We start from the raw sequence: 22,816 nt of genomic DNA on the forward strand, positions 1-22,816 counted from the left end.
AACATATTATCTACAGCATCCATTTTCAAGATTTTCATATGTTTATAGATCTACTTGATTTTAATCATTTTTAAAATTTAAAATTTTATAATTAAATATGAAAATAGACTTTGAGAAAATCCTAAGAACATTTTACATCAAAATTATATATCATGATAAAATTTGAAGGTGCACTTTATCTCTACAGCTACGGATACATTTGTATGCCACTTGCAATTTACACGAGGCAACCAACTTTTTTTTTATAGAAGTAAGGTTGCAATATTCTAAACCATATAGTTTAGTTAGGCAATATAAATTTTACAAAGTTTTTATGTTGGTGCTTATATGTGCTGTATTTTTAAAATGATGTCAAATCTACATGGTCCAAGTAAAATGGATAGTGGAGATTATTGCAACTTTACTTGTAACAATTTCTTTCCTTAAGGGGTGGTTTGGTGACATGAAAATCTATTACGTGGCAATAGATTATAAAGAAATATGAGATTTACATTTGTTTGGGTATAATTTGATAGTAAGGAAATGGAAAGACATCACTCGAGATCATCCAAGATTTCCACAAAAATCACAAAATCCATTAAACGCGGTGAACACAGTGAGGAATGAAAAATCTATTACGAGGTTTATAGGTAATCTTTGTAAATAGTTCGGTGTGTGTCTCTCTGCCCTATCCCCGCTTGATGCGGGACAATTTTCTACTGCAATCATAATAAAAAATTTATACATCCCTTTATCCCCAATTTTAATATTATTCCCACTTGATGAGGGCAATTTTCTACTGCAATCATAATAAAAAATTTCTACATCCCTTTATCCCCAATTTTAATAATTGATAAATGAAAGTAGGGAGAAATTTAAATTGATTTAAACAGTTGTAGAACTTGATGAGGACAATTTTCTACTGCAATCATAATAAAAAAATTTCTATATCCCTCTATCCCCAATTTGAGTTGTAGCCGGCCATCAGGTATCGTATAAAAACGTAAATAATAAAAATAATAATCGGTAATCGATGAGAAATCACATAACACAATCTTAATAAAAAATTTCATTCTCATAAAAGATTAGTAAAAGCTCAATTGAAATAAGATACCTCTTTAGTCTCCTTCAATGCTTCAAAATTTTCTATTGCAATTATCAAACTTTGTAGTTTACTAATCAAACTTTTTCCCATTTTTTAACTTGTACCATAAAGATTTTGATTTTGGTGTCATGAATTTATTGCTTATTTGAAATGATATATAGAGAGACATTTGAAAGACTTCTATAATAAATAACTAAAAATAAGGCTTATTACAATAAAATTATGTTATTTCAATTATATTATTCCAATGACTAATCATGTTAGCCAAACATAGCCCTATTTTTCATATTTGGATGGTAATGTATTTTTCATATTTCTTCCAAACATAGCCAAATAGTAGCAATATATTTCTCAAGTTGCATCTAAATACTGACAATCCATTTGCAGGTAATGTATTATGCCCATAACATATTTCACAGACAATATATTTCCAAGTATCCAAACGGCCCCTAATGGTAATAAATCAAAATATGTAAAGAGCAGGATGCAGTTTCTATAAGGTTGCAACCTTAAACAATCCAGGTATCCAAACAGCCCCTAATGGTAATAAATAAGAACATGTAAAGAGCAAGATGAGGTTTTTATGAGGTTGCAACATTAAAGGCGTACTTCCAAATTTTATCCTAACGTGTAATTTTGGTGTCAATTTCTTAGGATTGTCTAAAAATCTATTTTTATCTCTAATTATATCTAAAAATGGTTAAAATCAAGTAGATCTAATCTAGATAATTTGTTGCAAGATGCACTATTTTTAAGACTTAATATCTTTTTTTCTTTTTCAAATTCATACATCCCCATGTTGAGATGATCAAATAGAGTGTTTTTCAACATTAAAACAACCTTTTTCCGATAGATTTTTGTAGTGCATATTTAATTCTACATTTTAAAGTTGCAACCTTATATAAACTTTCTCCATTCCTAAATCCTCTCACTTTCCCAACTTCAGAAATTCGTGGGCCAATCTGGCACAATTGGCAGCCCTAGTAACTAATAATATTGCTACTCTTGTAAAATCAGGTCCTAAAAGAAAAGGAAAAAGATTAGAAATAGATTAACTAATGATGCGTATTTCAATTTCCTGTAAAATAAATGTGACCTAAGCACTTGTATTTCATGGACAACCTGAAAGCATCGAGAGTACATGGGTGTTTGCTGCTCTTTCTCCATGTATAGTGAGAAGCTTGCGCAGAAGTATATACAAGGACTGCACGTTTTTTTTGGGGTAAATCAATGGGGGAGAAGGCACTCTATCCATTTTCATTAATTAAAATGGAGAAAATACAGATAATATCGTTATAACCCTACAATAGGGCACTTATGCTAAATCATGAAGCAAAAAAACAAAAATAAAATCTGACCCTACAATAGGGCACTCGTGCTAAATCATGAAGTAAGGAAACAAAAATAAAATCTGGTAGTCTAGACCGCCAAACTGTAGCATTAGAAAAAGATGTGGCTTTCTTGACTGACTATGCATTAGCAAACAAAATAGTAGCAAGTCCCAGCTTCCCCCCCCTGCCCCCACAATTTGTTGCATCATCATCTCAGAATGATGACCATATAGCAACCAAAATTTGAAGAACAAAAGCTGTGTTACCGCTGGCCAAGATGCCGTCTTGCTGATCCAAATAACAGACCATTTCTGGAAAAGTAGCACCCTTTCCCCAGGATCTCAATTTACTGAATCAACTGGTCTCTTACTTCGTGTGCACCTCACTAACAACCAGTGCCTCCATATACAAAAACTGTCATATTCGCCTATAGTAAATTAAAAAGAAAGGGAAAAAACAAACAAAGAAAAACAAAGTCTGTGTGTGTGTGTGATTCATTAAGCACCCCTTTACAGACCCACTCTCTTTAATTGCCAATGAAGAGATTAGAAAAGCATCAAAACCCACTCCTGGTTTCTATGACCACCACTTTGAAAGGCTAATCCCACAACTTTCTTCACAGGTCTCATCACTGGAATCTGACTCACTTAAAGTGGTCTCATCTGAGGTGGCCTCTGGCACCAGGTGTATGTGATCAGAGTGCTCGATCATCCATTCTGTGAACTCAGGAGATGATGCCAATTCGCGTATGGCTTCTCGGGTTGATTCCCTCGTGAACTCCTCCCACTCTTTCTTTGAGAATCTCTTCCTTGTTGGATCCTTGTGGACAGTTGAGTAGTAGTTCTGGCTCTGAGATGTACTCCTCGATGGTGTCAAAACCAATCCTGTGACAAAATTTACTTCCCGCTGAAATGGACAGAAATTAAACATGCACTCACCGATAATTTACTTCTAGTTAAATCGATAGAAACTTAACTCTCTCTCTCTCTCTCTCTCTCTCTCTCTCTCTCTCTCTCTCTCTCCATATCTACTATACTCCAATTGTCAAAATTTTCTGGTATGAGGCAGCAAATGTAGCAAAGGAGCCACAACATGTGGTGAGCAGTATGATTTTCGACAAATAATTGACACAACAAAAGAATGACAAACAGACCTCCATGTGTTTTCTTAATGGCACACAATTTTGAAAACGAGCATATTGATAATCTCAACTTTCGGAATCCGAAAGCCATATTTGATATCTTGGAGAGAGATCAGTATCTCTAAACGAATTCTCAAAGAAAAAAATAGGGAAATTTACTGTCAAGTCCCCATACAAGATCAATATTTAAAAAAAAAAAGGAAAAAAGAAAGACCGCATATACATTTCACATTGAAGTCCGACTTTTCGTTTTTGATTTTTTTTCCAATTATTTTCAATGAGTGAAGGCTGGGTCTGGAACATTGAGTTCGAACCCCATTTTTCAGGTGAAAACGGATTGGAACTTGAGATCCGGATCCAACTATCACTCAAAATAATTGTGTAGATACACACAATGGAAGTCTGAAAACATCACACAATTTTGTGGAAGACTAGGTTCGGACCTTCAAGTTCCAAACCCTTTTTTTTTTAGTTAAACCTGGGTTTTTGAACTTGAAGGTCCGACTCAGGCTTTCAGTTAAAAATATGTGTCAGGTTCGAACATGGAAGTCCAAACCCAACACACATTCTTTTGAGTGAAAGCTGGGTCCGGATTCAACCTTTACTCATAAAAGGAAAAAGAACAACATTCGAACTTTGGATGTCCGAAAAGGGATTGGCTTGGAAAAAATATAAACTAATGAGAAAAAGTAGGACTTCAAGATAAAATATAGACTACGTTTTTAATTTATTTGTTTATCATTTATTTATTTTTAAACTAACGATCATGTACAAGGAGTTTTCTTAAATTTCCCACAAAAAATATAAAACCACTAGCGGGCATTATCATAAAAGACACCATATATATAATACCTCTTGTGGGAGAGCCAGACCATGAATATTGATTGCTAGGGCTCTGCCGATTATGTGAAGCTTTGATAAGTGCCTTTTGAGCACCCATCTTAGGTGGGGTTCTCCTAAAAAATTCAGCCTTAGTGCGATTACCTGGTGGATGCCACATATTCCGCTTTCCTGAACGTGGTCTCCACCTGCATACATCCCCAAATATCATTTCCTAACAAATGATAGAGAAAAAGAGAAAACAGAAAAAAAAGGAACGGAAAGCAGAGCTCTGCTTCACATGAGTTAAGCAGGATTTGAATTCTATTTGAATTTCCATACCTCATGCAAGACATGAGACTGCACAAGCACCAGCAAGCAGCTAATGACCCCGTCGCCAAGAGAGCATCTTTTGAGCTCTGGTGAAATATTCATGATTAGTGCCATTCAAGGTTTCCAGAAAATCGGAAGCTATAATCTAATGGACAGTAAAAACAGTAGTCCATTGGGATCATCACCATTCGATGATATAATGGATGGTGATGGAGACAGATCAGGACCCACCATTGGGGCTCTGTCCTGTTCTGCTGGATCCACTCTCTCCATCGCCATCCATCGTTTCATTGGAATAATGATGGCCCCAATGAATTCTAGCTTTCCAAATCCAAAGTCCACTGGACTATAGTAGACTTTTTTCTCAAACTACACGTGCGACGAAACCAAACATGAAAGTGATATCCCAGGATACTGGCAAATATATAGCTAATAGTTTTTAACCACTAGTGTTCCAGGACTGGTTGGACTAGGCCTTAGCTAGAGACTTTCTACTTTGATTTGATTTTCTTTTTTACTTTTTGTTTTTGTCAAAAACAAGTGTTTTAACTTTTAGAAGAAGAATCAGATCATTAAGTGTGCGTCCTAGTTTAAGGTGGGGAATATGTCAGATTATATTGAAGGATCTAAAAAGGATATATTATTAAAAAAAAAAAAATCCTCACAATAGAAAAAGTTAAGAAACTAAAACAAGTGGACTATGTCAGATTATATTGAAGGATCTAAAAAGAAGATATCATTTAAAAAAAAAAAACCCTCACAAGGGTCAGAAAAAGTTAAGAAATTGTTACAGCCACATTTCAAATCAAACTATCTCATAAGCTCTCCTTGGTTACAGTTCAGAGATCTTACAAACCATCGAACCCTAAAAATCCAAGAGAAAAAACAATCTCAGCCTAAGTAATGTCTTTAACCATTGACGTTAGTGGCACAGGAGCCAACACATCAATCCCAATACCAAAGAAGGACTACCTTTTTTCTTGTGTGGCTAAAAGAAGCACTACCTGAAGTATACAAACTGTCCCAATAATCCGCATGGCCCACTTCACAAATTGAGCAACTCCAATATCAACACTGCCATCTTCTGAAAGTACAAATTTTCGCACACCCCAATATCCTAGCCATGCTCCAGCAATTAATATTCCTACCACTAGAAATATAGACACCTGAAAGCAGAACACATCACAAGAACAAATGTCAGCAAATGCAATTTAAATAGCGAGGAAGAAAAAGTTGAGAAGCAAGAATTTTCAATGAGTTGGAGGGACATGCATTATAGATAGCAATATTAAACTATTATTTGCATTAGATCTCTGTTTATGATGGAACCATTTATTTGGGAGAACAGGACTAAAGAATATCAATCTACCATGCAACATGGGAACAAAAGATGCCTAGCTGGAAAAAAGGTTTAGGTCGAAGGAGGTCAATGAATAACACAATTCAGGTGAAGGGAGGTATCTGTATCATACAGTTAATGCAGAGGGAGGTCCATATATTATGGGAGAGCATTTGTGTGTGCATGAGTATATACACCAGCACAAAAAAAAAATTATTTACACACGCATACAAGTATGTACATAGGACTACTTCTATGTTAATGCATGCATTTGAGAGTGTTCTCAATTATCACACAGAAAAATATGAGGTTTAGACTACAAATGGTCATATACTTATATTTTCAATTAACTTACGTAATGAAAAATGTGGTTTAGACTACAACAATTGGCCCAATGAGATAGCCTCCAATATATATATATACGGGAAAAGATGGCATACGCCCATTCACGTATTGGTTTTGGTATGCCAACGGCCCGGATTAACGGGGTTAAAATGAAGGGTCGCCATTCAAATGGGGAAACTCTCGCTGCAGAAGGGAAACTCCATTTGAAATGGAGACAGCTTAGGCCTGCAAACTCCGGCCTACTGTGCAGAGATGGCAGGCCTACCTGGCTCAAACCCTTTTCATACTCCATCTCTCTCTCTACCGATGCATCCACTCCCTCTCTCTAAACCACAAGAAATCAACTACCATTCCCCTTCTCTCTCTAAAGCCAGACGAGCCGTCTCCCTCGAGCCCTTTCTCTCTCTAAACCAGAAATATAGAAATCTCTCTCTCTCTCTCCATTTTCCTCTCTATCTTTCACAAACTACAGGAAACCTAATACACCCTCGCGCTCTCTCTCTCTAAACCAGAAATACATAAATCTCTCTCTCAATTTTCCTCCCTATCTTTCACAAACCACAGAAGGGAAGCCCTACCAAACTGTCGTCTCCCTCTCTCTGCGCCTCTCATACGATAACAGAAGTGAAAGCCCTCTCTCGTTCGCAGTCACAGAGGTACGAATAGAGTGGATTATTCATGTATTTTTGGTTTGAAACCCTATGATGGGTTTGTAGTTATGGGTTATTGGTTTGAAAACCCTGTGATGGGTTTGCATATTGCATATTTCATTACTATGATGGGTTTGTTCTAATGCTGTAAATCTGCATTTTTTGCTTTGAAAAATAGGAGATGGGTTCGTTCTAATGCTGTAAATCTGCGTTTTTTGCTTTGAAAAATAGGAGATGGGTTTGTTCTAATGCTGAAAATCTGTGTTTTTTGCTTTGGAAAATAGGAGATGGGTTTGTTCTAATGCCGTAAATCTGCGTTTTTTGCTTTGAAAAATAGGAGATGTACTACTGCATTTTCAAAATATCGAGCCCAAAGATCCTAGATTTTGGGGCTAGATCTACACAAAACTAGGCTTTAATCCAAATAATTAAACCAAAAATATAATTCTTTAACGAATAATGAATCAAATGAACTAGATTTCACTAAAATAGAAGATTTAATCTTCAATTGGTGGCCTGTGACGAAATGCCCAAAATTAAATTGAAAAAAAAAAAATACATGTTTCAGATTCAATTGGCGGGCTATTTCTTTTTCAATGGCAAATTTTTTTTTTAGACATTAGCTGTCCCATTATCATTGTTATTTCAATGGAAAAGGTTACTGATGATGTTCCCATTATCCTTGATATTTCAATGGAAAAGTCTACTGATGCGCTTGAACTTGATTCATATGCGCTCATCTTATTTTTCTTTCATCACCATTTTTTAGGACTATTTCTTTTTCAATGGCATTTTTTTTTTTAATACATTATCTGTCCCATTATCATTGTTATTTCAATGGAAATGGTAATTGATGAAGTTCACAATATCCTTGATATTTCAATGGAAAAGTATACTGATGAGCTTGAATTTGATTCATATGTGCTCATCCTATGTAACTTTCATCACCATTATATAGTTTATTTTTCTATGTAGGGTCTGTTGAAAAACTTAGATGGATCACACCGTTTTAGACTTGTGTCATCTCCCACTTGTGCAATTGGAGACAACATGGGTGACACTAATGAGCCCATGGAGCAGGTTCTTTATCTTGCAACCCCTCCTAGAAAATTTACAGAAATGCAAGATGGGAAACCTGACCCCTCAACCAAAGGCCTAGAAACAAATGCACCTCGTGTAAGAATGAAGTTTTCTTCAGAAGAATATGCAATTGACTATTATAAGGCTTATGCATTGGCCAAAGGCTTTGGTATCCGGTTGGGGATTACCCATAATAAAAAAAGTGAAAGGATTGATAGAGAAATTATTTGCTCTAAAGAAGGATTTCACAAAGTGAAAGAGCAGATTAGTGGAAAGGAACTCCTTGAATCAGGTGTGGGTGTAAGGCTAAGCTAGGACTCAGTAGAAAAGCGGACAATAAGTGGGTTGTGACTAGGTTTGTTGATGATCACAATCACGATCTAGTTAGTCCAAGAAAAGCTTGTTTAATTTGCAGCCACCGAACATTGTCTAGTGCCACAAAGTTGATAATAAATTCAATGAGTTTGGTAATGGTTAGGCCAAGACATATTCATAGAGCAAGCTGGAGGGATCGAGAATGTTACATGTACACAAAATGACATCGAAAATGAAATTACTAGTGCCAGAAGAAAACTACCAAGAGAAGATGGTAGTCTAGTTATGCAATGGCTCTATAAAATGAAAGAATCGAACCCATCTTTTTTCTATAGAGTGAAATTAAATGAAGACGATCACATTCTCAGCATCTTATGAGTAGATGCCACATGTAAAGTTTCGTAAACAATGGTGATGAAAGTTTAATAGGATGAGCACATATGAATCAAATTCAAGCCCATCATTATACTTTTCCATTGAAATATCAAGGATAATGTGAACTTCATCAGTAACCATTTCCATTGAAATAACAATGACAATGGGACAACTAATGTATTAAAAAAATAAAAATGCCATTGAAAAAGAAATAGCCCTAAAAAATGGCGATGAAAGAAAAATAGGATGAGCACATATGAATCAAATTCAAGCCCATCAGTAGACTTTTCCATTGAAATATCAAGGATAATGGGAACATCATCAGTAACCTTTTCCATTGAAAGAACAATGATAATGGGACAGCTAATGCATAAAAATAAAAATAAAAATTGCCATTGAAAAAGAAATAGCCCGCCAATTGAATCTGAAACATGTATTTTTTTTTCAATTTAATTTTGGGCAATAGGTCACAGGCTGCCAATTGAAGATTAAATCTTCTATTTTAGTGAAATCTGGTTCATTTGTTTCATTATTCGTTAAAGAATTATATTTTTGGTTCAACTATTTGGATTAAAGTATAGTTTTGTGTAGATCCAGCACCAAAATTTAGGATCTTTGGGCTCGATATTTTGAAAATGCAGTACTAATACAAACCCATCTCCTACTTTTCAAAGCAAAAAACGCAAATTTACAACATTAGAACAAACCCATCTCCAATTTTTCAAAGAAAAAAATGCAGATTTACAGCATTAGAACAAAGCCATCACAATAATGAAATACGCGATACGCAAACCCATCACAGGGTTTTCAAACCAATAACCCATAACTACAAACCCATCACATGGTTTTCAAATAAAAAATACACGAATAATCCATTCTATTCGTACCTCTGTGACTGCGAGCGAGAGAGGGCTTTCATTTTTGTTGTTGTATGAGAGGCGCAGAATGAGGGAGACGACAGTTTGGTAGGGCTTCCCTGCTGTGGTTTGTGAAAGATAAGGAGGAAAAAGGACAGAGAGAGAGAGAGTGAGATTTCTGGATTTCTGGTTCAGAGAGAGAGAGGGCGCGAGGGTGTATTAGGGCCCCTGTAGTTTGTGAAAGATAGAGAGGAAAATGGAGAGAGAGATTTCCGTATTTCTGGCTTAGAGAGAGAGAGGGCACGACGGAGAGATAGGGCTTGTCTGGTTTTAGAGAGAGAAAGGGAATGGTAGTTGATTTCATGTGGTTTAGAGAGCGGGAGTGGATGCATCGGTAGAGAGAGAGAGATGGAGTATGAAAAGGGTTTGAGGCAGGTAGGCCTGCCATCTTTGCACAGTAGGCGGGAGTTTGTAGGTCTAAGCTGTCTTGATTTCAAATGGAGTTTCCTTTCTACAGCGAGAGTTTCCCCTTTTGAATGGCGACCCTTCATTTTAACCCCATTAATCTGGGCCATTGGCGTACCAAAACCAAATACACGAATGGGCGTACGCCATCTTTTCCCTATATATATATATATGGAAAATGCTAAGATTAACCTACTAGCTCATATGAACATATGAGCCCAACGGGCTAGATTGAAGCTGGGCCGATCTGACGATCACGACCTCATTTCACATTTTAATGGTTTTACTACAAATCCAAAAAACTTGAAATTTTAGGTGTGTATTCTTTTCATCAAGGTGCACCAAATAAAAATATTTTAAAAACAATTCGCAAAAAATAAATCGACCAAAATACCCTCGAAATGTTTCAGAGGTATTTTGATTAATTTATTTATTGAAAATTATCTTTTTGATATTTTTATTAGATTCTCCTATTTTTGAATAATACAATACACGTCTAAAATTCCAAATTAATTGGATTCGTAGAAAAAAAATTAAAATTAAAATATGAAATGAGGTCATGACGGTCAGATCGGCCCAGATTCAATTTGGGTTGTTGGGCTCATATGAACACATATTCATATGAACTAGTGGGCTAATCTCATAATTTTCATATATATATATATATATCCCCTAGCCATAAATGGTCATTTAACACTTGTCAACAATTTAAAGATGTTTAGATCCATCATCCATCCTGAAAACTAGATGCACAAATACTCCAGCATCCCATTAAATATGGAGCACTTCTTTCTTAAATTCTCTAAATTATAAGAAGCTAGTCATATGAAAAACAACTCACAGGGCTATGCATCTCTTCATCCAGGCCAAAACTCAGAAGAATGGAATTGACTACCGTTGAAAAGTAATGAGCAATGTAAGAACCAAGGCCAACCTAACAAAATATTAGAAAAGGAAATGTCAAAGAAAGGACAAAAAGTTCATGCTCATAGAAGGAATTAAGGCATAAGATGCATGGAAGTCTAGTACCCTAACATGATTAGATGACAGGTAAAACTTACCAAGGAACCATACAAAGCAAGGTAGAAGGCATTTTTCCTGCCTGTAGGTAACAGTTTCATTCCCTATGTGAAATTGAAGATGTCAGTAACAACATAAGGAAACATATTCTTTTTTTTTTTCCTTTTCTAATTTGTTCTATAAGAAACATACAAGAAACCATTCAAAGTAAAACACACATATTATGGCTTGAAATTATTACATACATTTAAATGGTGTGCCGCAAAATGGCATATCTAGTAAAGCAAAGTGGTTGGCGGATGGCTCGTATATTTGAGAACTGCCTAGTCGTTCTGGTGGAATGCATATAAGATATAAAATATTCTTTCCAGCAGTACACAAAAATATTCTAAATCATGAGTACAGAAAATCATTCAGGAATAATAACAATTGAGACCATGAAGAATGATCCAAAATAACTGTCATGTATCTTAATCACATGATTATTTTAAGCAATCATATACAGGTTACAACAATTTCGAGTAAATGTATGGTACAGTTAAACAATCAAATTATGGTTTATTAGTAGTTAACAATGGAAAACTTTCTAAATTATCCATAATCCTGTGATTCAATCACGAAATCTGTGGTTTCTAATGCTTACCTTTGCATTGCATCCATTACTTCCCAGTTGAAAATTTCAAACAGATGCATTTATTTTAAAAAAAAAAAAAATCTGATTGTTGCTTCAGTTATCATTGCTCATTTGAAATGTCCACTCACCAAAACAATGATAAAACTCAAGATGAAGGTCCATGTTTCCATGAAAATAATTAAAGAATTGTAAACAAGAAGAAGTGGGTTATTTCCGTAGCAGATGCAAAGGGTGGCTGAACTTTATTTCTATTATGGGCAATGAGATTGTACAGGCTCACGTGCGACTATATGAATTATGTATTCATTTGATATCACTTAGTCCTCTTTTTTCTCATGAGTAGTTCCTTTTCTAATCCATTGTTCACCAGAGACAAAGGACACTAAGAAAACTTCACTAGAGAGAAGTTCTTTACAAATGACATGAGCACATTCTCTAATCTTAACGAGCAACAGATTAATGTACATAGATTATGTCTGGTAAAATAAAATAAAATATACAAAGCATGAAAAATTTTACATATACAACTCCAATAGACCCCTGTTAATCTCATGTTTTTTATCAACATGGGAGTCACTATTTATAACATATCTTTCATCATCATCATCATCATCGTCATAGCTTTTTCTAACTATTTGGGGTCGGCTACACAAATCCTGGTCTGCCTTCAGGATTCATGGAAAGTTTTGGCAAAGTTTTACATTAGCTGCCTCCCCAACACCACCCACTTTCTTTAACAAGGCTTGGCACGGGTTAAGAGAAAGTTTAAGGTCCTCACCCTTCTTAGACCACTATGAAGACTAATATGTAAATAGAATGAAGACTTCCAATCTTGATTTCTTTAGTGAAAACAATTTCAAACACGAGTTTTTCTCAGAAATTTCAAAGAACCGTATACAACAGATGTTTATAAGAACTTACACAATTATAGCATGAGAACATGTCATAGCTGCATAAACGGTATCTGGAAGAAATCGAGAATGACATAGAGGTCAAACTCAATAGCAATGATCAATCTATTTTTCTAGCACCCAACAATCCGTAACCGCTTTGTCCCCTACAAGTGTGAAGCTTTAATTATAGTTGTACACATGTAATATATTCTCATGCCATAATTCCATATGCTAAATCTATGTCCAGATCAGGTAGCACAGAAATGATCTTATAATGTTGTAACAGAAGGAAAAATAATCATGGTATTCATAGTTTACAAAGCTGGAAAAACAACTCGATGCTTGTAAATGGAAAATACCTGAAACAAAAGGATAAGGATAACAACTATAATCCCAAGGAGCATTGAACTGGTGTAGTAAAATGGCACCCATTTGCTAACATATGGAGCGAGCAACAGTACAACCAACCCAAAAGCAAGAAAAGCTAAACGCCATGGATGAGACTCTGCAAGTACGTAAACTACTAGGTCAAACCTCAATCCCAATATAACAATTTTAAAAAAATAAAATAAAAAAAATTCAATTCACAATAGTTCAATAAATGTATATGAGCAATATGAGAAACAAGACTTCAAGGTAGTTTGCATCAACCTTCTTCAGCTGATATAGTGACAGAACCAGAAAATCCATCAGTAAACTTGACATCAACAAGTCTCTCCCCATAAGGAGATATGACACTGCTCCAAGCACCCTTTTGAATAGTCTCCCATTCATCTAGTGGACAATCACATAGCCCAAGAGAAGCATTCCTGCATTCATCAAGGCAAGATAGGTACTCAGGGGGGTATCAGTATACTGTCCACACAACTTAAGTTTTCTGAACTTTTTTATTTCCATCTATACCTCTCCAATTTCTATATGCAAAGTAAAAGAATAAGGAAAGGTTCGACATATCCTTAAGATGTAAGTAGCAAGTACAAGTCTTTGTTTAAATAAATAAATAAAAATATAGCAATTACATATATTGTTCATTAGAAACTCAAAAGGCTATGGAGAACCTTCCTTTAAGGTTCCAGTTAGATATCTAAATATCTGACAAATAAAAAATAAGCAGTGATGTATAAAAGAAGCATATAAGATCAAGGCCAAATTTGCACATATAACCTAAATTTTAACATATTGGGACAAAATAGTTGCAGGCATATATGACAACCAACATTGGTAACACCAACAACAGTAGTAAATAGATAAAAGCGACATACTGGTGAAGGCAGACAGAAATCTTATGATGGAAAGCCTCTGGTACTTTCTCTGAAGGCGTCACAGCAACACGAAATGAATTGGGATAGCTCTTGAGATTTAACCTTGACAGACCTTTGACTCGAACACGATCACACAATGCCAAAGAAGTACTTTTACCATGGGACGGAACAAAAACACGTGGAAATACAAGCAGAACAGGATTGCTCGCATTGATCTCTGCAGTCCAATAACCATAACATGTCACTCACACTCTAAATTCTAAGTTAGTAGTCATTCATAGTACATGCACTCAATCAACCCACCATATACTTGTGATGCATCATTAAAAGCATGTGAAACACATTAGTCCACTAGCCATGCTAACATAGTCATTCACATGTTACCAACATTTGCATTACCTGGGAACATAAACAGAAACTGGAATAAAATCTGGCTAATATATTCATGTGGTTCACTTCAAAAAACAAATAAATAATGGACATAATTATAGTCATAGACCCCATCAGGTTTGTAAAGAATCTAAAAATGAGAGTATCTTTTGCAGTTTGAGAGAAATAAAGACAAAAATATGCAAAATTGGCAATTCTTGCAAATATCAAGTTCAGCTCAAATGCAAGGTTTTAATACCCCTAGATAATTAAGTGTACTGCCTGCTGTCCATATTTACCTTTCTGCAATTAAACTCCACGTATCCTAGTGGTTGGGTCAAAATTTGCATCAGTTTATAGACTAGTGTTACAATTAAACTGAGTTGATGCAAAGATTGAGGAAATGGTAAATCAAGAAAGTGGGTTGAACTTTAAGGAGATGAAAAGCAATTGCACTCAACAAAATAGGAGTCAGACCAAATATTTGAACTAAATTACAATTGGAAGGAGATAAATAAAACTGAAAGGAACAGTCCCAGGATCATTCTTTGGATTTCGAAACTCAGTCCTCTAGGACGTGGATTTGGTTGTCATTTAGGCAGACTTTATTTTGGTGACACACCATTGTGTGTTATTAAGTTCATGCACAGGGGGGGTGCGACAGGTACAAACTTGCATTATTCAATACAATAATACAGAAAATTTTTTTTTGATATAAAACCTAATTTTACTTAAAGCACCACTGTAACCATCAAAAGGGCCCCTTAGATATTTTCCATCCAAATGAAACACGACATCAAAGATCTAGAGGAGCTAGCTTTGTTTGACTAAGTTATTTTTACTTTTCACATAATGGATATTACAGCAGCTTCATCTCTCTAAAGAAACAGATTTCTTGTATTTTATATAACAGCGGTCATTTAAAACTAAAGTTATGAGAAAGCATAAGAAGAGAGGTTCGCACAAGCATAAATTTAAAGCCAATTCTTTCATATTTCATCTACAAAGGAAAATCAACAACAAATGAATAACTCCATTAAACAGTTGCATAACAGTTCATAAAGATAATGAGAAACTTTTCATGGCACCAAAGCAAGATAAACTAATCACATGATCACAGATGCAGACACTTAGCCAAGTCAAACAAGCTAAATTAAATTAAAATTATGCATCGTATAGTTTTGCAATTAAACAATTTCTTAAGACCGAGCTCAAACACTAACTAATAGACATCAAAGTGGGTGAGAACACCTAAAACAAATATCTCAAGAACCATAGAACGCATGTATAACCATAAAACAGGCAGAAAGAAACACAAAAACACCATAAACTAAAAGTCATGAACTCTCCAATAAAAAACAATAATAAAAGATTAAATTAATGAAACTAGCAAACATTCCCGAAACCAGATGCAATTATTTCATCAATATTTCAAAGCACTGGTTCAACATTCAATCAAGGGATGCAAGAAACCAATACTATGAATAATTACTCAACTAAAATCAACAACGTTCAAAAACGAAGAAGACATTTCACCCATGGAACTCGAGACCCTAAATCCAATTAAACCCATTTTCCAAATAAACACCTCCATGTAATCCAGAACTACACTACCAACAACAAACTTCCGAGCAAAGCCACAAATGGTCCTCTATTCAGCAAATTCCCAGTTCATTACATTATAAACCCTAGTTCCAGTAAAAACAACCGAATTAATCTAAAAAATCCACGGAAGATACAAAACAATAAAAACAAACGAGAAATGCAGAGAAGTAAAAGAAACCTTTGTATCCTGGCTCAGCAGACATGGAGCAAGTGAAAAGCGCCACAAAAAACACGCAGAAAAAAATGGAAAAGCAAGCCATTTTTCCTGCTCAGAAAAAAAAAAGAGACGCAGGAGAAAAGCGAGAGAAGATAAATTCCTATTAATCTCTTCTCTGATCCTTCAAGAGTGATTACTTCATTCTCAAGAATGGCGCCAAAATTACGCCACTTAAACGTGGGTTTTGGATTGGTTAAGGCCGCAATATCGCACGTGCTGCTCAGGTGGACGGTTGAGATTCGTTTTGTGGTAAGAAAAGGCTGGTTTGGCCATCCTACCATCATTCATCGCACCCAAAACATAATGAGTGGGGTTTGTATAAGGCCGAGCCTCTAAACATTCAAATTTGAGCCTACCTCAAAAAATCTCACCGGAAGAGGTTGTTTTGATGCTTAAATATTTTCAAATCGATAAGAGAAAAAAATGGATTTCAAGTTTTGAAAATAGTGTATCTTGTAATGTATTTTTTGCATGATCAATTTTCAAGATTTTCAAGTTATTTATAGATATGTCAATCTACACTAATTTTTAAACTTTAAACTTTATAAAAAGCTATCACAAACATTTTCAATATTAAAACTACATTGTTCAACACTATTTGAAGGCAAGCTCGAATTTGATTGTTTAGAGCCTAAGCTATATACAAACCACACCCAATATATTTTCATTTCTAATTATAAAATTTAAAGCTTTAAAAATAATATAGATCGAGCATATCTATAAAAACTTGAAAATTGACCATGCAAAAAATACATTACAAGATACACTATTTTCAAAACTTGAAATCCATTTTTTTTCTCATGTGAATGTATCTTGAGGTAGAGATGATCAATTTGAGGTTATTTGAATATCAAAACAACCTCTTCTAATGAAATATTTGAGGTGCGCCATAATTTGATTGTTTCGAGCTTCAATCCACTTATATAATTCTACAAGCAACACAAAACTTATATAGTAGAGGACCCGGTTTCTATGCGGCCACGCCCCACATGCGTAGAAATGTGGGCTATTAATAAATCTATTTTTGAGATAGATTTTTGGACTTAAATATTAAAGATATGTAATATCTAATATGGAGATCAAAATAATAATTCTACTAAAAAACACTTGGAGCCTTAGTTTTCATTGTTTTTAGATGAAACACCAACTTCCTAGTTTACACTTTTCCTACAGTAAAATCTTTGTTTTAGCCTGCCCGTGGCAAATTTGAGTGCAGGCTATTTGGTCAATTTTTTAGATCTTTTTAGTAGGGGTGCAAACTGGTTCCGGACCCAACTAGGTCTTATTTGAATATGGATTTGACCTAGGCTAAGGTCAGATCTAAAATGATTTGTACTTAAACCTGGGTCAAAAAATTTAAAATTATAAGAACTTATTTTATATTATTTTCCCCGTCTAGACCTAACCCAACCCTATGAGGTCCATACGGACCCGGGTCCAACCTACAGGGTCCAAATACGAACCCGGACCTTGACCCACTTCCGATCCGACTAACGCCGCTAGTTTCGAGGAGGTACCCGTGAATTAAACCTTTGAAAAACACCCCAAATGGAATTGGAGATATGTTTATCGCGTTAACGGCTACCGAATTGATATCTCCGAAAGGAATAAAAAAGGGCAAAATAACGGAAGTCATAATGTCGTGCATGAAAGCAAGGCTTCAAGATATTCAGGTAAGATAAGCGCGTGGATTCCCTTTCTTCCTTTGAAGGCGTAGTTAGGGTTCCAAAGTTCAAATACCAGTTTCTCAGGTCACTCCTAAGTCCTAACTCAACTAGTGGCTGAATTAGGGTTTGAAGAGTTCAAATTGTAGTTGCAGAACATGTTTAACAGGTGAAAGCTGTAGATCTGTAAATTTGTATAATATGTTGTTTCATGGTTCCCCTGCTATGGGTTGTGCGGATTTCGTAGGGGTAGAAATTTTATTTCTTTCTTTTATTTCTCTGCATGGTTTGTGAATTTGCAGTGATTTTAGTTTCCTCTCATACACTCTAAAGTTGAGAGAGCTTTTGCTTGTTCTATCTTGGTTCAATTTCAATTATTGAATTCTCAAGTTTGATCCTATGGTTGTTTGATGACTTTAAATTCTCCTCTGTCATATAGGAAAAGGTAGGGTTTAGGTGCATCCTGTGTTCGCAAAATCGAACCGGAACGGTTAACCGGACATGGGCTTGGAAGCGGTTTAACCGGCCTAACTGGTAAACCAGCCGATTCAACTGCTCTGTCCGGGCAAGTCGTTGGCGGTCAAAAAAGTTTTGAAAAAAAATACAAAAAAAAATGTACTAAAATATGAAAATCATAGAAAGAATGATTAAAACAAAACACATTCAAATGAAGTTGAAAATTAATGAAAAAAATGGATTTTAACCCATTTTATGTTTTCAAGGGCTATTTTTAAAAATTTTCTAAAAAAGATCGGAAAATATAAAAGTGAGTATTAATGACCAAAATAATTTATAATCTTTACCATAATGTAAAGAATATTTAAAAATACATTACAAATCAAATTCCTTATTTTTGAGAATTTATATACATTTCTTTGAAATTTTTTTTTTAAATACCGGTGATTACCCTAACTGCCCAAAACCGGAACAGGCCAGTCTAACCGGGCGGTTAGCGGTTTGATCGGGCGATTTTACGAACAATGGGTGCATCTGGGATGCACCTAATGTAGTGAGTCTCCCCTTCCAAAGTTCATCTCCAAATGCATCTTGGAGATGGATTTTGGATCAAAAACTCTATAGGTCTATCATCTCGAGCACTTTGATCATGAATCTGAAAAAGCGAAAAAGGAAATTTATCAAATTACCAATGAGAGACGAACAATTTAACACCTTACCCATATCCTTTGATTTAATTTCAAAATACCCATAAAAGTTACAGGATCTTGAGTTGGAATGGCTGCTAATAGGAAGAACATTAAATAGTTCATCTCTTATTGGTATTTTGACGAATTTCCCCTGAAAAAATAATGAATTTGATCCTTAAGAATGGTCTGTTCTGTCTTTTTTTTTCAATAATTCAACTTTCATAAGATCTGCATTTCAATAATTCAACTTTCATAAGATCTGGATTTTTTTTGGATCTATTCTGTGTTTGGAGCTCCAAATTCATGGATGTGAGGCAGAAATGGATTTGCATTGATTTGAGATGTGTTTTAGGTTAAAAAAACCATTGGAAACCAGGGCAGATGCATGAGTCAGCAGACTCTTCAAAAACTTTTCCTTTAGGAAATAGGGAAGACACATAAGAGTGAATCACATAATAGTGATAGTAGTGTTTGTTCTACTGCCCCCTAAAATAATTATTTTTCATTGTGGAAAAAAGCTAATGTTTTATCTGTCGCAGACCTTACAGTCATAATTACTAAGAAAAGCAAAAAGCAAGAGACATACTTTGGTCAACATCTAATGGATATAAGCTTAATTTAATGGGAAATGGCACAATCATGGGGTCTATTCACAAATGTTTTGGGGAACTAGAATGGTGTTTTTCCTTATGGATTTGTTTTGTAGTACGTGGGGGTGTTTACTGTCCTTTTTTGCAGTTAAATCTGATGGACTCAAACATTGGCTGGGGTAGAGTCCTATGGGATATTTGATGGTTTTTACAGAAAAAATTGATGAAGAGGAGAGTACTTCACACACTATGATTAGAATTGCTGAGTTGTAGATTCAGGTATAGATCTCCAATGTTCAAACTAACTTTGAGAGTCTGATTAACCAACTCCTTCTTCGCTACATTTTAGGACATTCATTGCTAATGTTACTTTTTATTTTTTTTTGGTGCTTGTCAGGGCCCCTTTTTTATCTATTCATGCTTTTGCTTCTCTTATTATTCTCGATATGCTTTTATAAGGTGCTCTCATATGGTCATTATTCAAAGGAACTCAATCTACTCCATTATGTGGATTAAAGGAGAGCTAGCTGCCTGTAGAGGTTACATCATATCTTCACGTAAATGTATGAACTCCATGATGTATATATGAGTTTAGTAATGTTGTGTTTCTTAGAGAGGCAAACTCATTGTAGATAGTCTAACAGATACAGGAGTGTCTATGGGCATTTTGCCTGTGAGGATTTTCTGTCACCATAAGTTGTTTCCTTGCATTGTAACATAATCCCCTCTTCAGTTACATTTCAACATCACACATTAAAACACATATTGCTTATTTAAAAAAAAACCGAAATTACCTGTGTAAGTTGTTCCACTTCCTGCAATGCCTACAGATGAATTTAGTACAAGATCAAATATTCTTTTAAATTCATTATCAAATACAACAGGGGGAAAAAAGATTATGTAAAAGCTAGTCTTTGACGGTCCTACTTTAATGCAGCTGAGATAATTTACCAGAGATAGCTGTTATTCTTGAAGTCTTAGATGGCTGCTGTGGTTGATGTCGAGATTGGTGGTGTAGAAATGCCCATCAAGAAGCGAAAGTTACCACTGTGGATGCTAGGAGTCACTGCTGCAGATAAAATAAGAGACACTACGAGAGAAAGTGAAGATCTTTTGCCTGACAAAGAAATAGAATTGGAGCAAGCTTCAGAATTGATAGCAAAGCCAGCTTCTGAAAGAAAAAGACCGGACAAAAAGCTTGTGACCCGTGAAGCCGATGATTCAGATTTGGAGGTAGGGTGCCTGGTCAGGTGCAAGAAAAGGTCAAGGGCTCAAAAATCAAGAAAGGATGATACAGAGAGTGATGATTTGAGAGGCAATGGTGAGAAAATTAAACCAGAGAAGAAGTCCAGGAAGAGAAGTTGCACAGTGAAGAGGACTGTTCGAGAGCCTGTTCATTCAAAGAACCGAAGTTCAGAGGATTTTGAGAGAGAGAGAAGTGGGGTTGCCGAGGGCCTCTCCTCGGCTGGAGACAATGGAAATGGAGTAGAATTGACAATGGAGGATCTCATAAGCATGGCTGAAGAGGTATGCAGTTGTTTATTCCTTCTTTCTTTTCTTCTCGTTACTTTTTGTGTTTTCACTCCTGATGAAGCTGAAGCAAATCCCATGACTTGTAATACGTGGGATAAATGTTTTTTTTGGAATATGCCAGAAGGCTAAAGTATATTAATGTCTTTGACCTATTACCATTTGATAATTGGAAACACCACACAGGATTGAGATATCTATGAGCAGAAAGCAAACCTTCCCCCCCTCCTGGGGTCGCCCCTGGCCCCTCTTTCTCTACTGTGTGTTCCCATTATATTAATTATGAATTAATCCTAGGACCATAATCTGCGCTATCAGATGAGATAAACCAGGACCTATGCTTACTTCTGACTAGCCTGGAGGCCTTTTTCTTTTGTTAAATACTATCATGAGGGCCTTAACTACAGGCGTTACTCCTTGGTCATTAAAGTCTACACTGAAACTTCACATTGATGGAGTCACCTCGTTTGCATGCACTTGATATATTTTATGTTATAAATTTCTGCACATTAGTTTGGATTGGGCTGGAATTAGAATATAGTGGTTGCAAGATTGTTATTCTAGCCAAGGATGATCCGTTTTGTGCCATATTCGGTCTGAAATTTGCTATACTTTTCCCCATCCTATATACATTTAGTTGCAAAATCATGTGTGTTCAGGTTTCAAAACAATTTTAAATGTTGAGATGGAGCCACTTTTATTGACTTTAATTTCAACAGTGAAACACGTGAAATTTTGTGGATCAATCTTCTGTGCGATTTCTGGAGTTGTGTTCTAGTGGGCAAGAGGTTTTTTCTATACCTCTGACTTTTGGTATGTCTGAGAGAGAGAGAGAGAGAGAGAGAGAGAGAGAGGAGAGAGAGATTCATTTGTTCAATTTCATAGGGCTCGTGTATATTGCAATTATGCTTTGAGAGAGAGATCTTTTGTTCTAATTCATAGGACTTACGTATATTGCAATTGTGCAGTATGTCAAAGCAGATGCGGAGAAGGAAAACAAACCAATTGTAAAGAATCCATCAATATGCAACCAAAAAAACCAAAAGCCAGCGGAGAAAGAAAGTTCTCCATACAAAAGCCAGATGCCCTTGGGCCCAGGCAGTGGCACAGATGACACCACTGATGAGATGCTCGGCCTCTTTCTTGGCCCGTTACTCCCCAAGCCCCCTGATAGAGATAGAGATAGAGAGAGAAAACTTGAAGAGTTTGAAGAGGAACTGACCATGGCTTGTTATGAATTCAGTAAAAAGGTAAACAAAGAGACAGAGAGAGAAGAGGAACCCTTGACGAAGAAGAAAAGCAGCCTCAAAGACAAGGTTTCATTGTTTCTAAACTAAGGATGTATTACACTTTGTATACACATGATACATATTAGGCATTGTATTTATGCACGCATTTTGCATTAAGGTTCAGTTTTGTCATCGTCATCATCCGAGCTTTATCCAATTATTTGAGGTCGGTTACATCAACTATGTAAATACTAATGTACAGTATTATTTGATCATTCTTAATGGCATGGTTATGCCATGCATGTATTTTACCTGTGTTTTCATACTTTGAATGGATGGCTCAGTTCTAATGACACTGCGCAGGAGTAAATAGAGGGCAGTTGTGTTTGTGTGGCGTAGAGAGAGAGAGAGAGGGGAAGGGAGGGAGATGAGAGTGGGCACTAGGTAACTGGTTAAGGTGGTTGGTGCTTTATGACCTGTTTGATTGATGGAAGCCGTAGCTGCCAGAGCTGTCACTTCTAGAT

General features: G+C 35.7%; 2 protein-coding genes across 8 annotated transcripts; one reads left to right on the forward strand and one right to left on the reverse strand.

The window, feature by feature from the left end:
- Nucleotides 1-2,315: 2,315 nt before the first annotated feature.
- On the reverse strand, nucleotides 2,316-16,504 carry LOC18437683 (guanosine-3',5'-bis (diphosphate) 3'-pyrophosphohydrolase, putative (DUF2215)). Of its 3 annotated transcripts, XM_020669248.2 has the most exons (10): nucleotides 16,096-16,504; nucleotides 13,944-14,160; nucleotides 13,333-13,490; nucleotides 13,041-13,186; nucleotides 11,196-11,258; nucleotides 10,976-11,068; nucleotides 5,713-5,874; nucleotides 4,718-4,794; nucleotides 4,409-4,584; nucleotides 2,316-3,299 (listed from the first exon to the last, which is right to left on the reverse strand). In XM_020669248.2, exons 1-10 carry the CDS (start codon nucleotides 16,175-16,177, stop codon nucleotides 2,992-2,994), a joined length of 1,482 nt encoding a protein of 493 aa, XP_020524907.1. In that variant the 5' UTR covers nucleotides 16,178-16,504; the 3' UTR covers nucleotides 2,316-2,991. The 3 variants fall into 3 exon arrangements, with proteins under 3 accessions (XP_020524907.1, XP_088703255.1, XP_088703254.1); XM_088847129.1 differs by lacking the exons at nucleotides 13,041-13,186; nucleotides 13,333-13,490; nucleotides 13,944-14,160; nucleotides 16,096-16,504 and adding an exon at nucleotides 11,400-11,485; XM_088847128.1 differs by lacking the exons at nucleotides 10,976-11,068; nucleotides 11,196-11,258; nucleotides 13,041-13,186; ... (1 more) ...; nucleotides 13,944-14,160; nucleotides 16,096-16,504 and adding an exon at nucleotides 6,403-7,214.
- Nucleotides 16,505-17,395: 891 nt separating this feature from the next.
- LOC18437684 (uncharacterized) lies at nucleotides 17,396-22,603 on the forward strand. Of its 5 annotated transcripts, none has more exons than XM_020669699.2 (4): nucleotides 17,396-17,807; nucleotides 19,682-19,812; nucleotides 20,471-21,060; nucleotides 22,032-22,603. In XM_020669699.2, exons 3-4 carry the CDS (start codon nucleotides 20,515-20,517, stop codon nucleotides 22,398-22,400), a joined length of 915 nt encoding a protein of 304 aa, XP_020525358.1. In that variant the 5' UTR covers nucleotides 17,396-17,807; nucleotides 19,682-19,812; nucleotides 20,471-20,514; the 3' UTR covers nucleotides 22,401-22,603. The 5 variants fall into 5 exon arrangements, with proteins under 5 accessions (XP_020525358.1, XP_011624681.1, XP_011624682.1 ...); XM_020669698.2 differs by having other exon boundaries at nucleotides 17,797-17,967; XM_011626379.3 differs by lacking the exon at nucleotides 19,682-19,812 and having other exon boundaries at nucleotides 17,527-17,807.
- Nucleotides 22,604-22,816: the final 213 nt, after the last annotated feature.

The sequence above is a fragment of the Amborella trichopoda genome, chromosome 9 (genome assembly GCF_054954075.1).
Source record: "Amborella trichopoda isolate Santa Cruz 75 chromosome 9, AtrichopodaSantaCruz75HAP2 v2.0, whole genome shotgun sequence".
Taxonomy (NCBI): domain Eukaryota; kingdom Viridiplantae; phylum Streptophyta; class Magnoliopsida; order Amborellales; family Amborellaceae; genus Amborella; species Amborella trichopoda.